The 14,303-nt window shown below is 44.9% G+C and overlaps 1 protein-coding gene across 4 annotated transcripts in view; it reads right to left on the reverse strand.

Moving 5' to 3' along the window:
* The window catches only part of LOC111974595 (PDZ and LIM domain protein 2), a 55,516-nt gene that overhangs the window by 29,016 nt on the left and 12,197 nt on the right, over positions 1 to 14,303 (reverse strand). For all 4 annotated transcript variants that reach the window (XM_024002445.2, XM_024002444.1, XM_024002443.2 and 1 more), the window contains exons 2-3: positions 9,702 to 9,833; positions 4,123 to 4,274 (exon numbers count right to left, since the gene is read on the reverse strand). In XM_024002445.2, the coding sequence (XP_023858213.1) occupies positions 4,123 to 4,274; positions 9,702 to 9,794 (245 nt within the window). In that variant the 5' untranslated portion in view covers positions 9,795 to 9,833. The remainder of the gene's footprint in view (positions 1 to 4,122; positions 4,275 to 9,701; positions 9,834 to 14,303) is intronic.

The raw sequence follows: 14,303 nt of genomic DNA on the forward strand, positions 1-14,303 counted from the left end.
AATACAGTAGGTAAAGAGGTAGTTGTTTGGGCTAAATTATAGATGGGCTATGTACAGGTGCAGTAATCTATGAGCTGCTCTGACAGCTGGTGCTTAAAGCTAGTGAGGGAGATAAGTGTTTCCAGTTTCAGAGATTTTTGTAGTTCGTTCCAGTCATTGGCAGCAGAGAACTGGAAGGAGAGGCGGCCAAAGGAAGAATTGGTTTTGGGGGTGACCAGAGAGATAAACCTGCTGGAGCGCGTGCTACAGGTAGGTGTTGCTATGGTGACCAGCGAGCTGAGATAAGGGGGGACTTTACCTAGCAGGGTCTTGTAGATGACCTGGAACCAGTGGGTTTGGCGACGAGTATGAAGCGAGGGCCAGCCAACGAGAGTGTACAGGTCGCAGTGGTGGGTAGTATATGGGGCTTTGGTGACAAAACGGATGGCACTGTGATAGACTGCATCCAATTTATTGAGTAGGTTTTGGAGGCTATTTTGTAGCCTCCTCGAAGTCGAGGATTGGTAGGATGGTCAGTTTTACAAGGGTATGTTTGGCAGCATGAGTGAAGGATGCTTTGTTGCGGAATAGGAAGCCAATTCTAGATTTAACTTTGGATTGGAGATGTTTGATGTGAGTCTGGAAGGAGAGTTTACAGTCTAACCAGACACCTAGGTATTTGTAGTTGTCCACATATTCTATTCTAAGAATCAGAGAGGTGCGTGGGCTGCCTTAATCAACATCCAAGTATCTACCGTAGCTTTGATTGGACTGATCATGTCAACATCATACTTTCTAAATCTTAGCTAGCAAGCTAGCTAGCTAGACAAGCAGTCATCATCATGAATCATGTCAGCAATCTACTGACAATCCTTTCCAACAAGTCGGAAATCACAAGTTCAACAATGAGTGGTTTGGAAGGAATCAATGGCTAACTGCAAGAATTGCAAAGCAATCACAGTTTTTTCTTCCCCTGCCTGCTATTCGGTGGATAGTGCATTCAAGACAGCTGGGAACAGAAGAAAACATTTCCAACTGGGAAAATATGTTTTGAATAGTCATCCAACTAGTGAATTCAAGTCGGGAACTCTGGCCTCTTTCTAGAGCTACGACTTTCCAACCTGAAGATCACTGACGTCATGATTCGACCTCGTACTTTTCCCCCCAGAGTTCCAAGTTGTCTTGAAAGCACCCTAAATCCAGAGAATATGTCACGGATCCCTCCGGAACTTTCATTACGCACACCTGTCCCATATTCCCACTGATTAGTACTTGTATAAGTGTGTCCTTTGGTTTCCATTGGGCTGTTGATTATTGTTACGATGTCTGTTGTTGTGTGTGAGCACCTGTGCTGTGTGTTGTGGCTTTCATGCCATTGTGGATTGCGCAGATGATTACTGGTCTCGTCCCGTCTGTTAAATCATTGTGCGCGTGTTATTTATTCGAGGAACTCCCCACTCTTTTGTTTGGGTTTCAACCCTGTGTTTTTGTATAGTGTTTGTTTGGTCTTCGCCCCGTGCCTTTAGACGGCACGCCGTAATTTGGGTGAAATAGAAAACCCTATTACGCATTCCTGCGTCTGTCTCCCGAATCTCTTCATACCAARGTGACAGAATGCCACACTTTGATGACAAAGTTTACCCACAAGAAGGACCAACACGCCACTTTCCTGTTCAAGCTGCTACATAAATGATGTAATATACCAGGATATGTATACAGTAGCCAAGAAAGTAATACTAAGTATGTTGTGTAGTAACCTGTTAGTAGCCCATGTCTCACCCTAAGAATTTGGTCCCTCTCCCCTCAGAACATAGCCTACTGTTCATACTTGGTGGTGCACATGTAGCCTATAGCTTGTTTTAGAGAAATGTCATCATCGGATAAGAGCTTTCATTGCCTGTTTATATGCCCCTGTTATTATCCTATGGTTCTGACTTGGTGTACAGTGAGAATAGTGTAAGAACAGCCCATGTTCTGAATTCTGTTGCTGTACATTTCAAAAGTGCTGAACAAATCGACATAGGCCTATCGACTACGTCCCTCTTAGCTCACTCATTGATGTCTTAAACAAAATTATGGCTTGCCTCTCATCCGCTATCATTCCCTTATGCCATAGTATGTACATCTCCATTGATCTATATAATGAGCATCTTATTAATAATTTTAGGCAATGTTGGAATGATGCATTCGATTATTTTGTTTACTTTGTGCATTATAATTAGCTCATATGCTTTTCTCCACAAGGAGGGGATTCTATATAATGTTTTTGGTCTGTAACCATGTTTGCCAGTGACAGTCTCTTCCCATTCAAATATATTTTTTCTACAAAAGGTTCAGTAATAGACCCCTGCAATTCCAATTGATATTGCAAGGGTTGTTTGGTTTGGGCAATGTGCTGTCTGTGCGTCGAATACTTAAAATGGTAGACTAACCGCGTCTCTCTCTGTATGGTGACTTAAAGAAGAGTAAAGTGTGTGTCCATTTAGAAAGTGCTGAACGAATAGGCCTACCTCATCGCAGCTCATTTGCTTGCACTTGCTTATAAACTCAGCAAAAAAAGAAAACGTCCCTTTTTCAGGACCCTGTCTTTCAAAGATTATTTGTAAAAATCGAAATAACTTCACAGATCTTCATTGTAAAGGGTTAAAACACAGTTTCCCATGCATGTTCAATGAACCATGAACAATTAATGAACATGAACCTGTGGAACGGTCGTTAAGACACTAACAGCTTACAGACGGTAGGCAAATAATGTCACAGTTATGAAAACTTAGGACACTAAAGAGGCCTTTCTACTGACTCTGAAAAACACCAAAAGAAAGATGCCCAGGGTCCCTGCTCATCTGCGTGAAGTGCCTTAGGCATGCTGCAAGGAGGCATGAGGACTGCAGATGTGGCCAGAGCAATAAATTGCAATGTCCATACTGTGAGACGCCTAAGACAGTGCTACAGGGAGACAGGACGCACAGCTGATCATCCTCGCAGTGGCAGACCACTTGTAACAACACCTGCACAGGATCGGTACATCCGAACATCACACCTGCGGGACAGGTACAGGATGGCAACAACAACTGCCTGAGTTACTCCAGGAACGCACAATCTCTCCATCAGTGCTCAGACTGTCAGCAATAGGCTGAGAGAGGCTGGACTGAGGACTTATAATTCTATTGTAAGGCAGGTCCTCACCAGACATCACTGGCAACAACGTCGCCTATGGGCACAAACCCACCGTCGCTGGACCAGACAGGACTGGCAAAAAGTGCTCTTCACTGATGAGTCACGGTTTTGTCTCACCAGGGGTGATGGTCGGATTCACGTTTACGTTTGAAGAAATTAGTGTTACATCGAGGCCTGTACTCGGGATCGATTTGAAGGTGGAGGGTCCGTCATGGTCTGGGGCGGTGTGTCACAGCATCATCGGACTGAGCTTGTTGTCATTGCAGGCAATCTCAACGCTGTGCTTTACAGGGAAGACATCCTCCTCCCTTCCTGCAGGCTCATCCTGACATGACCCTCCAGCATGACAATGCCACCAGCCATACTGCTCGTTCTGTGCGTGATTTCCTGCAAGACAGGAGTCCAGTGTTCTGCCATGGCCAGCGAAGAGCCCGGATCTCAATCCCTTTGAGCACATCTGGGACCTGTTGGATCGGAGGGTGAGGGCTGGGCCATTCCCCCAGAAATGTCTGGAGGAACTTGCAGGTGCCTTGGTGGAAGAGTGGGGTAACATCTCACAGCAAGAACTGGCAAATCTGGTGCAGTTCATGAGGAGGAGATGCACTGCAGTACTTAATGCAGCTGGTGGCCACACCAGATACGGACTGTTACTTTTGATTTTGTCCCCCCCTTGTTCAGGGACACATTATTCAATTTCTGTGAGTCACATGTCTGTGGAACTTGTTCAGTTTGTGTCTCAGTTGTTGAATCTTGTTATGTTCATACAAATATTTACTCATGTTAAGTTTGCAGAAAATAAACGCAGTTGATAGAGAGGACGTTTCTTTTTTTGCTGAGTTTAGATACAGTACATTAGGATCGAAACTAGAAGCACAAGCATTTCGCTACACTCGCAATAACATCTGCTAACCATGTGTATGTGACCAATACAATTTGATTTGAACTGTGCACTGTAGTGAACCCTACCTCTCCACCAGCAGCTGCAGCTGAGTTTTGGAGTTTTTGATCTTGTTCTGGGCCTCCACATTGAGCATGTCCACTGTGTTCTCTCCATTGATCTCCAGGATGACATCACCAGGCTGCAGGGCGGCCAACTCGGCCTTGCTGCCCCCATTGACCTGTGGGCCAGAGGTAAGAGATGCAGTCAGACTCTCTCTATGGCCTGTGGACTTGGTGCAGACATGATGCTATCAGCAGCGTAAATAACCAGCAAGCCTGAACGAAATGCTGCATATCGAGTGTTGGAATTTTTGTCAAGGGCTGACAGATACAATGATGAACAATTATTATGACAAAACAGTGAAGACGTGATTGTAATAACATGAGACTGTGGCTGTGATGAAGAGGTGGGTTGTTTTCCTCAGTTTGCCTGCCAGGTGTCAATCAGTTCTTACAGGGCACTAGCTGGTGATTACATTACATTTTGGTTGCAATAAACATTAACAGACACCACAGCTCTTCACGCACATGGCACACCTCAACAGTGTGAGGATTCATGACACCTTGAGGGAAAAGTCATCAGTGAGACTGTGCGGTTGACTACTCTGGCCTGACCTTTGCCTCCAACCTCACCACATGCCAATAGTCTACTGCCTGCATTAGGGGGAATTCCAGCCTAATGGAACAAAAACACACCAGCAACACTCACTCAGTCTCTCTCAGGCACACACAAACACTCAACCATACAAACACAAAAGCCCAAATTAGGAGTTGAAATCAGGATAATTGAGCACTTGTGAAGGGTAGGAAAGGGTAGGAAGCAAAGGGTAGGAAGCATGAGTTTCTACTCATCAATGTAACAACATAATTCAACGTCTCAGACACGAGATGTACTGTATGTGGCAGGGTCTACAGACAATCACAGACTACAAAAGGAAAACTAGCCACATCGCGGACACCGACGTCATGCTTCCTGACAAGCTAAACACCTTCGCCCGCTTTGAGGATAACACAGTGCCACCAACGCGGCTCGCTACCAAGGACTGTGAGCTCTCCTTCTCCATGGCCAACGTGAATAAGACATTTAAGCGTGTATACCCTCGCAGGGCTGCCAGCCCAGACGGCATTCCCTATCTGCGTCCTCAGAGCATGCGCAGACCAGCTGGCTGGTATGTTTACGGACATATTAAATCTCTCCCTATCCCAGTCTGCTGTCCCCACATGCTTCAAGATCGCCACCATTGTTCCTGTACCCAAGAAAGCAAAGGTAACTGAACTGAATTACTATCGCCCCATAGCACTCACTTCTATCATCATGAAGTGCTTTGAGAGACTAGTCAACGATCATATCACCTCTAACGTACCTGTCACCCTAGACCCACTTCAATTTGCCTACCGCCCCAATAGATCCACAGACGATGCAATCGCCATCGCACTGCACACTGCCCCATCCCATCTGGACAAGAGGAATACCTATGTGCGAATGCTGTTCATTGACTATAGCTCAGCCTTCAACACCATAGTACCCTCCAAGCTCATCATTAAGCTCGAGGCCCTGGGTCTGAACCCCGCACTGTGCAACTGGGTCCTGGACTTCCTGACTGGCCACCCTGTGGTGAAGGTAGGAGACAACACCTCCACTTTGCTGATCAGCAACACTGGGGCCCCACTAGGGTGAGTGCTCAGCACCCTCCTGCACTCCTCTCCTCAATACTCTTCACCCATGACTGCGTGGCCACGCACGCCTCCAACTCAATCAAGTTTGCAGATGACACAACAGTAGTAGGCTTGATTACCAACAATGACGAGACATCCTACAGAGAGGAGTTAAGGATGGTGCCAGGAAAATAACCTCTCACTCAACATCAACAAAACAAAGGGGCTGATCGTGGACTTCAGGAAACAGTAGAGGGAGCACCCGCTATCCATATCAACGGTACCGCAGTGGAAAAGGTGGAAAGCTTCAAGTTCCTTGGCGTACACATCACTGATAAACTGAAATGGTCCACCCACACAGAAAGTGTGGTGAAGGCGCAACAGCGCCTCTTCAACCTCAGGAGGCTGAAGAAATTTGTCTTGGCACCTAAAACCCTCACAAACTTTTACAGATGCACAATTGAGAGCATCCTGTCAGGCTGTATCACCACCTGGTATGGCAACTGCACTGCCCACAACCGCAGGGCTCTCTAGAGGGTGGTGCGGTCTGCCCAACACATCACTGGGGGCAAACTACCTGCCCTCCAGGACACCTACAGCACCCAATGTCACAGGAAGGCCAAAAAGATCATCAAGGACAACAACCACCCAAGCCACTGCCTGTTCACCCCACTATCATCCAGAAGGCGAGGTCAGTACAGGTGCATCAAAACTGTGAACGAGAGACTGAAAAACAGCTTCTATCTCAAGGCCATCAGACTGTTAAATAGCCATCACTAGCACATTAGAGGCTGCTGCCTATATACATAGACTTGAACTCACTGGCCACTTTAATAAATGAAACACTAGTTACTTTAATAATGTTGACATATTTTGCATTACTCATCTCATATGTATATACTGTATTATATTCTACTGTATCTTAGTCTATGCCGCTCTGACATTGCTCATCCATATATTTATATATTCTTAATTCATTCCTTTACTTAGATTTGTGTGTATTGGGTATATGTTGTGAAATTGATAGATATTACTGCACTGTTGGAGCTGAAAAAACAAGCATTTCACTACACCCACAATAACATCTACTAAACACGTGTATGAGACCAATAACATTATATTTGACACAGTGTGGTCAAAGACTTAGCAACTTAGTTGTAGTCACGATCTGGTTACCTATAACTACAAACAGTTATGTTTTAGCATTTTTGCATATTTATTCACTTATTTCTGGATATTGAAAACTACCCACAATGCACTATTTCTCAACGTCATATGGAGAACCGGTGCTACCTAGCTAGTTCCAGCTGGCTAATGTTAGGTACTAGCCATGCTAGCATGTAAATGCATTTCAAACCAAGTGTTTGCACTGGTGAACTACTATGTACATCCACGATAAAGAAACCATATAAATTTATGTGAAAAACGGCAACTCTTTTTCTCCTGTGCGTTTGGTAGTGGTAATCGAATGAGCGAGTCAGTGTTGTAGTCATTTTCCGTCATTTGTAGATAGTGCAGTAATACCCACAAGGACAGGGTCATGACTAATTTCGGGCCCAATCCTTTGTGGCCCAAAAACGAGAAGCAAGCTTTGAAGTTGGAATGGTTTGTCCAGTTGAAGCAAGCAGATTGGAGAATGGGAACCATGTGCATGTCTACTGTATGCGATGCTCATTTCACCCTGGAGGACCTCGATAGCTTAGTTTAAGCGAAAGGGGGATACCTAGTCAGTTGTACAATTGATTGCCTTCAACTGAAATGTCTTCCACATTTATGATGTGTCTTCCTCTGAATCAGGTGCGGGGGACTGCCTTAATCAACATCCATGTCTTCGGCGCCCGGGGAACAGTGGTTAAACTGCCTTGCTCAGGGGCAGAACAACAGATTTCTACCTTGTCAGCTCAGGGATTCAATCCAGCAACCTTTCGGTTACTGGCCCAACGCTCTAACCACTAGGCCAGTGGAAGGCAGGATTCGAAATGAGACTCAAACCAGGTGCTGTGCGAAGCGTGAACGCAAAACCTGCAACCTCTATTTTATACCGACCTACCGGTAGATCGTAAGTGTCAGCAGTGATGGACATAAACCGGGTAAATTCAATGTGGATGTACCTCACTATATCGCTATTGGATTAGCTAGCTGACTCTCCCTCTGAAGGCCTCTCCTTGTCTCTTCTTTGACTTTGGTAGCTAACTCAGCCGTCAATCGGTAAGTTTCTACTCTCTCTACTTTATGTCGTTGGCTTTTTTGTTGTGGTGTGTGTTCTGTGGCTTTCTGCCTATGCTAGACTAGTTGTTCTCTGGCTTATTACTTAGCTATGCAGACCGTGGTGGTTGGCGAGTTAGTTATTTTATCCTGCTAGCTAGCCTAGCCAACTAACTTTAGCTGGCTGGCTAAGATAATTGCATATACCGGTAATATTATTTGGTTAGATGGCGTTATGTATTTCCAAAACTTTGGTTTAATTTAATGTAGCTGTAAGCTAGGTGTTGATGGCACTGCGTGAGTCAGACAGTTGCTAACATAGCATTAGCAGGCCAGTAGGGCTAACATTAGCAGACGAGTTGGCTAGCAACCTTGCAAGCTGAGGTAACAGTATTTGCTTGTAAGTTGGCTGAACATTTTATTGAAACTGATCAGTTTTATGCACTAACTCAAAAATCGAATAGTGTGGTATAACTTTGCATTGGGACTTTTGATATGTATTCTAATGCAAAACCAAATATTACATATGGTTATGTTTATGCTACCTACCCTTTAAGAGCAGAATCAACAAGGCTGGCCCAAAATTAAAAACAGAAAGAGGAAAATTAAAAAGACACACAATCAGTGAAGATGAAGAGGTCTCCTTCATACATCTCCAACAGAAACATGGCAGATTGCGGAGAGAATGCCAGGCAACAAGGTGTTTGTCCCTTTTGCGAAGCAAGATGGCAGAGGTGTCATGTCTGTGGGTCTACTCAAGTGGCAATTAAGCGTTGCTCTGGCAACCCACAATGATGCGTGCCTTTTCTGATCAGGGCACGCCTCACTTCACATACACTAAGGGTGCAGATTTTTACAGGAGGCTATGCCCTGCAGAAACAGGGGGAAGCTCTCTTTTCAGGCCAACAGAACGGGAAAAGCGGTGGCATCCATGTTGTTTCAGTGCCAAGATGCAACCACTTCAGACAGTCCAAAGCCATAGCTGCTTAACCAGAGAGGAGGAGGGAGGGGGAGGGAAACATGCTGCTTCTCCAAGTGGGTTTTACAACCACTTTCACTGATGAGGTCTCCCGCACAGAATGGACCCCTGTTTCTTCTATGAGACTGTTTGATATTTGAGACACAGTTCCCAGTGTTCCCTGCATGCTGGTGTTGTTGGCTATATGGTAGAGGGAGTGAATGAGAAGGAATGCCCATCATCACAAGAAAACAGCTATTTTTGTCTGTGGCTGTGGCGGGGGCAGTCTCCCTGGGTTTCAGAGTGGCTGTGGCGGGGGCAGTCTCCCTGGGTTTCAGAGTGGCTGTGGCAGGGAGCAGTCTCCCTGGGTTTCAGAGTGGCTGTGGCAGGGAGCAGTCTGCCCTGGATATCCTGAGTCTGTTTACGGAGTAGAACTCTGCTAATGTCTTGCCTTCTACAGCTCAATCTTCCTGTTGTATCCTCACAAGCTTAGAAAATCAAGAATTGTAAAACAACATGTGCACAAACACATGTGCACACACACACTGGTTCGACACTCACGGCACACCACTCAACCCTAACTGTAATAACTGGTTTCCTCCTGATGTAGCTTTTACTCCAATCTGACTGGATACAGTTGTTAAGGAAACAGGTAGAAGGCAGCCAATTGAGAAACAATGAGAGGAGCAGAGAAGTACAGCAGAGACTGAGGAAGTTGAGTAGGCATTGCATGTTTTCCTTTACAGAGGATATGGTGTGACTGAGCAGTAAGGTCATTAGCAATTACCTTGGAAACTGTTATCGCCTTCTTGAAGTCTCTTCCTCCGTATATTCTAAAGCCCCATGGAGTCGGACCAATCAGGTTTACTGTCAGCGCCATCACGTGACCAGAGGTCGCCACCCACTGCCTGCTCAAACCCTGTAAAGAGAGAGAGAGCGAGAGAGATTCTGTAATCAGTCATGCTTTTTTTGACTATATAAGGTAAATACGTTAGAACTGCGGTCACCTGCAACGTCTGCCTTTTATCTCCTTCTACTTGATTAGATCCTCTTGATATAAAAGAAATGGGAGGAATCTGAAAACCAACGACACATGACTAGAATTGTTTTAAATATTTAACCTTTAGTTAACTAGGCAAGTCAATTAAGAACAAATTCTTATTTACAATGACGGCCTAGAAACAGTGGGTTAACTGCCTTGTTCAGAGGCAGAACGACAGATGTTTACCTTGTCAGCTTAGGGATTTGATCTAGCAACCTTTCGGTTATTGGCCAAATGCTCTAACCACTAGGCTACCTGCCGCAACATTGAAGTTCTTGCAAACCCTCAGTTTCATGAAGTCCAAATGAGAAAAAGAACCCCCCCACCCCAAAAAAGTTGTATTATACCACAGTAAAATAACATTCAAACATTTCTGTTTAGTAGATCCACATACACCACATGACCAAAAGTATGTGGACACCTTCTAGTCAAACATCTCATTCCAAAAATCATGGGCATTAATATGGAGTTGGTCCCCCTTTGATGCTATAACATCCTCCACTCTTCTGGGAAGGCTTTCCATTAGATGTTGGAACATTGCTGCGGGGACTTGCTTCCATTCAGCCACAAGAGCATCAGTGAAGTCGGGCACTGATGTTGGGCGATGAGGCCTGGCTCGCAGTCGGCGTTCCAATACATCTCAAAGGTGTTCAATGGAGTTGAAGTCAGGGCTCTGTGCAGGCCAGTCAAGTTCTTCCACACGGATCTCAACAAACCATTTCTGTATGGACCTTGCTTTGTGCACGGGGCATTGTCATGCTGAAACAGGAAAGTTACTTCTCCAAACTGTTGCCACAAAGTTGGAAGCACAGAATTGTCTAGAATGTCATTGTATGCTGTAGCGTTAAGATTTCCATTCACTGGAACTAAGTGGCCTAGACCAAACCATGAAAAACAGCCCCAGAACATTATTCCTCTTTACAGTTGGCACTATGCTTTGTGGCAGGTAGCGTTCTTCTGGCATCCGCCAAACCCAGATTGTCGGACTGCCAGATGGTGAAGTGTGATTCATCAATCCAGAGAACATGTTTCCACTGCTCCTGAGTCCAATGATGGCGAGCTTTGCGCCACTCCAGCCGACGCTTGGCATTGCACATGGTGATCTTAGGCTTGCTCGGCCATGGAAACCCATTTCATGAAGCTCCCGACGAACAGTTATTGTGCTGACGTTGCTTCCAGAGACAGTTTGGAACTCGGTAGTGAGTGTTGCAACTGAGGACAGACGATGTTTAAGCGCTACGCACTTCAGCACTTGGCGGTCTTGTTCTGTGAGCTTGTTGTGCCTACCACTTCGTGGCTGAGCCGTTGTTGCTCCTTGACGTTTCACTTCACAATAACAGCACTTACAGTTGACCGGGGCAGCTCTAGCAGGGCAGAAATTTGATGAACTGACTTGTTGGTGCCACGTTGAAAGTCAACGAGCTCTTCACTAAAGCCATTCTACTGCCAATGTTTGTCTATGGAGATTACATTGTAGTGTGCTCAATTTTATACACCCGTCAGCAACGGGTGTGGCTGAAATAGCCAAATATACTAATTTGAAGTGGTGTCCACATACTTTTGTATATATAGTGTAACTCTAATTTTTAACCATGGACTTTCTTCCCTCGTAGTTTAATTGGGATCATAGCACAGGATGCTGCTAGGATGTGTCTGTTTCACAGTAAAGTCTATGTGTCAGCTGGGTACAGTATACAGTTGAACCCCATAACTCTGCCCTTCTCATGCATAGTGTGGACTGTAGTGTTTTTCATTTGCACATGTGCTTGTGTTGAGACACTGACAGCTCTCCTGCTCTTCGGTAATTCATGCTGTGGTGAGGAGAAGAGGAGACGAGGAGGTGGAAACTCCGGCCCAACCGGCAGACACACAGACACCACCACAGCGCAGCATAGTTTCTCTTTCTCGCTCTCACACACACACTGCTGCTGCTTTAGTAGAGAGGCACCTCAACTACACAGCAATGCTCTTATTAATACCTAGTTAAGTGCTACCACGACCATACAACTAATCACAACACACCATAAAATAAGAGGAAGCACTGTGGCAGAAAATGGAGAAACAGAAAGGGAAATAGTGTCATTATTAAGAATATTTAGTGTAGGCTCAATTAATTCAACTTCACAAATCTGACAGCAGCCTTATTGCAGAACATCAAAGTAAATATAGAAACGAAAGCATGCTCAGTCTCGCAAATATGTATTGAGAAATGAAGACGTTATCTGGTTTGAGTCTCTGTTGAAATCTGTGAACTTCTGACAAAACATGTTTGACCAAGAAGAAAATGCTGACAGATCCTACAACAAAAAGCTGATGTTTCCCAATTCTGTCTTCACAAGCCCCTGTTATGTAACTATGCAGCATTACTGTGTATGTAGGTCAGAGTTTGAGACAAAACATACTTGGTCAAATCAATAACTGAACCTTGGTGCACCACATGGCCGCAGGCTTAATCTTATCGTCATAGGCAAAGAATCTGGAATAAGAACTGATCATTGGTGGAGAATGCACTGTGACTGGACATGCTCTCACTGGTCTTAAATCTTCCTGTAAATATGATCCGTCTAGTTCCATATACCATAGTGTTAGAATTGAAGGGATCATCTATCGTTAGGCCCCAAGGCTGGTTCCACAGCTATCCATACAGAAACAGAGCAAACAGTGAACCCAGTCAGGATCTGGGACATCTCTCCCTCCCTACACTGGCCCATTTCAGCCATCTACAGCCGTCTGTCTGTACATTCCACAAGGGTCTGGGACAATCAGCACAAACCCACCCAGTCATTAGCACATTCAGACAATTAGCGTGGTTACCAGGCTCACCATCATTAACAGCCGTTAATTGCTGTGGACATGAGAAACAGCCGGGGCGCCAGTTGTTGTTCCTGCTGTAATCCCTGGGGACAGACAGACACCCTAACGTTCTCAGTCTCTGGGCTGTTTAATTAGTGGGCCAGGATCGTGGGCCAGGATGGGCCAGGATCAGCAGGTCTCCTACTTAACTGGAACCATTATCAACAAGGCACAGCGCTAATTTATGATTTATGGACCAACTGTTATCACTGGAAAGCTGCTTGCTATTTATTGGCAGGCAGTGTAAGGGTAATAGCTGCTTACTATTGGAAGAGAGCTATTGGCCTGAAATTCTCCAGTTGTTACCAAACAGATCACTATGATAATACATTTGCACCAGGTGTTAAATGGAGCTTAAAAAATTAAGCGATGAAACAACACATTATAATTAATAGTATAGGTACACATTTCAAATGCATAATTTTTTGTATTTTTAAACTGAGCCCAGTGGTGGATTATATTCTGGTGACAACTCGTTGCTTTGGCTACCAAGCAGCAATGGCAGCACAATAAAACACACCCACACAATGAGGATAAATTCTAGTAAGGAGGTATTCCATCTGGCTCACATGTCTCCACTCATCAGGTAACCACAGTTCAGAAGAACTAGAAACTGGTAGGTCCAGTCAAATACTCTCACTTCCGCTGTGCTATACCTGTCTACCAAATACCATAAATATTTGATCATGGTATACCGTATGTTGCCATGGTCTACTTTACAGCACTTTATATGCAGTATCATCCAGAGTTTCAGTTGTGAAATCTAGAGTATCAAAGGTGAATGAAGCAATAATGACTTTGATTTGGGTTGTTGAAATCAATTGCACAGACAGACTTGAAGGCTGCATTCAGTTTCCAAGTGGAGAATGATCTCTATGGAGAGTTCAAACTGTCATACTCTACATGAAAAAGCCCCCAGGCACTTGTCATGTCTTTGAGAGAGCAGCCCCTTCGGGTAAAGGTAGGAGAAACACAGAGGAGAGTGTAGAACAGCTCTCGTATCCAGGTGTTGGGTTCCAGACTGTTGCTCACTGCTCAAACACGCATGTTGCCAGCAGTGTTCAACAGACAAGCAGATTAAAGTCAATTAGCCTCATCTCGCTGTGCATTCTTCTTTGTTAACCGTCACTTCAAACTACGTAATTGTGAATGTGTGTGTGAGACCTGCTAAAACAGGTCGGTGAAATCATCTACAGTTTAGCATAGGTAAGCATAGTAAGATTACTCTAACACACCCTTGGGTGAGTCTTGGGTTTCATGCGTGTGTCGCTAAACCACAATTATGGCAGGGTTGCTCTATTCTGATTATGCGCTTTGAAGACAAGACTTGCTGGCTGGCACAGAGAAGATGCCAGGCCTGGATATGAACATGTATGTACCATACTCAGCTCACACTCTTCACCTTTCACCTGGTTATTGCAGAACAAGGTTATACCCAGGCCTGAACCTTAGGAAACACACACTATCCACTGTTGTGGTTGCAGCGGAATGCTC

The sequence above is a fragment of the Salvelinus sp. IW2-2015 genome, linkage group LG15, assembly GCF_002910315.2.
Source record: "Salvelinus sp. IW2-2015 linkage group LG15, ASM291031v2, whole genome shotgun sequence".
In the NCBI taxonomy this organism is placed as follows: Eukaryota; Metazoa; Chordata; class Actinopteri; order Salmoniformes; family Salmonidae; genus Salvelinus; species Salvelinus sp. IW2-2015.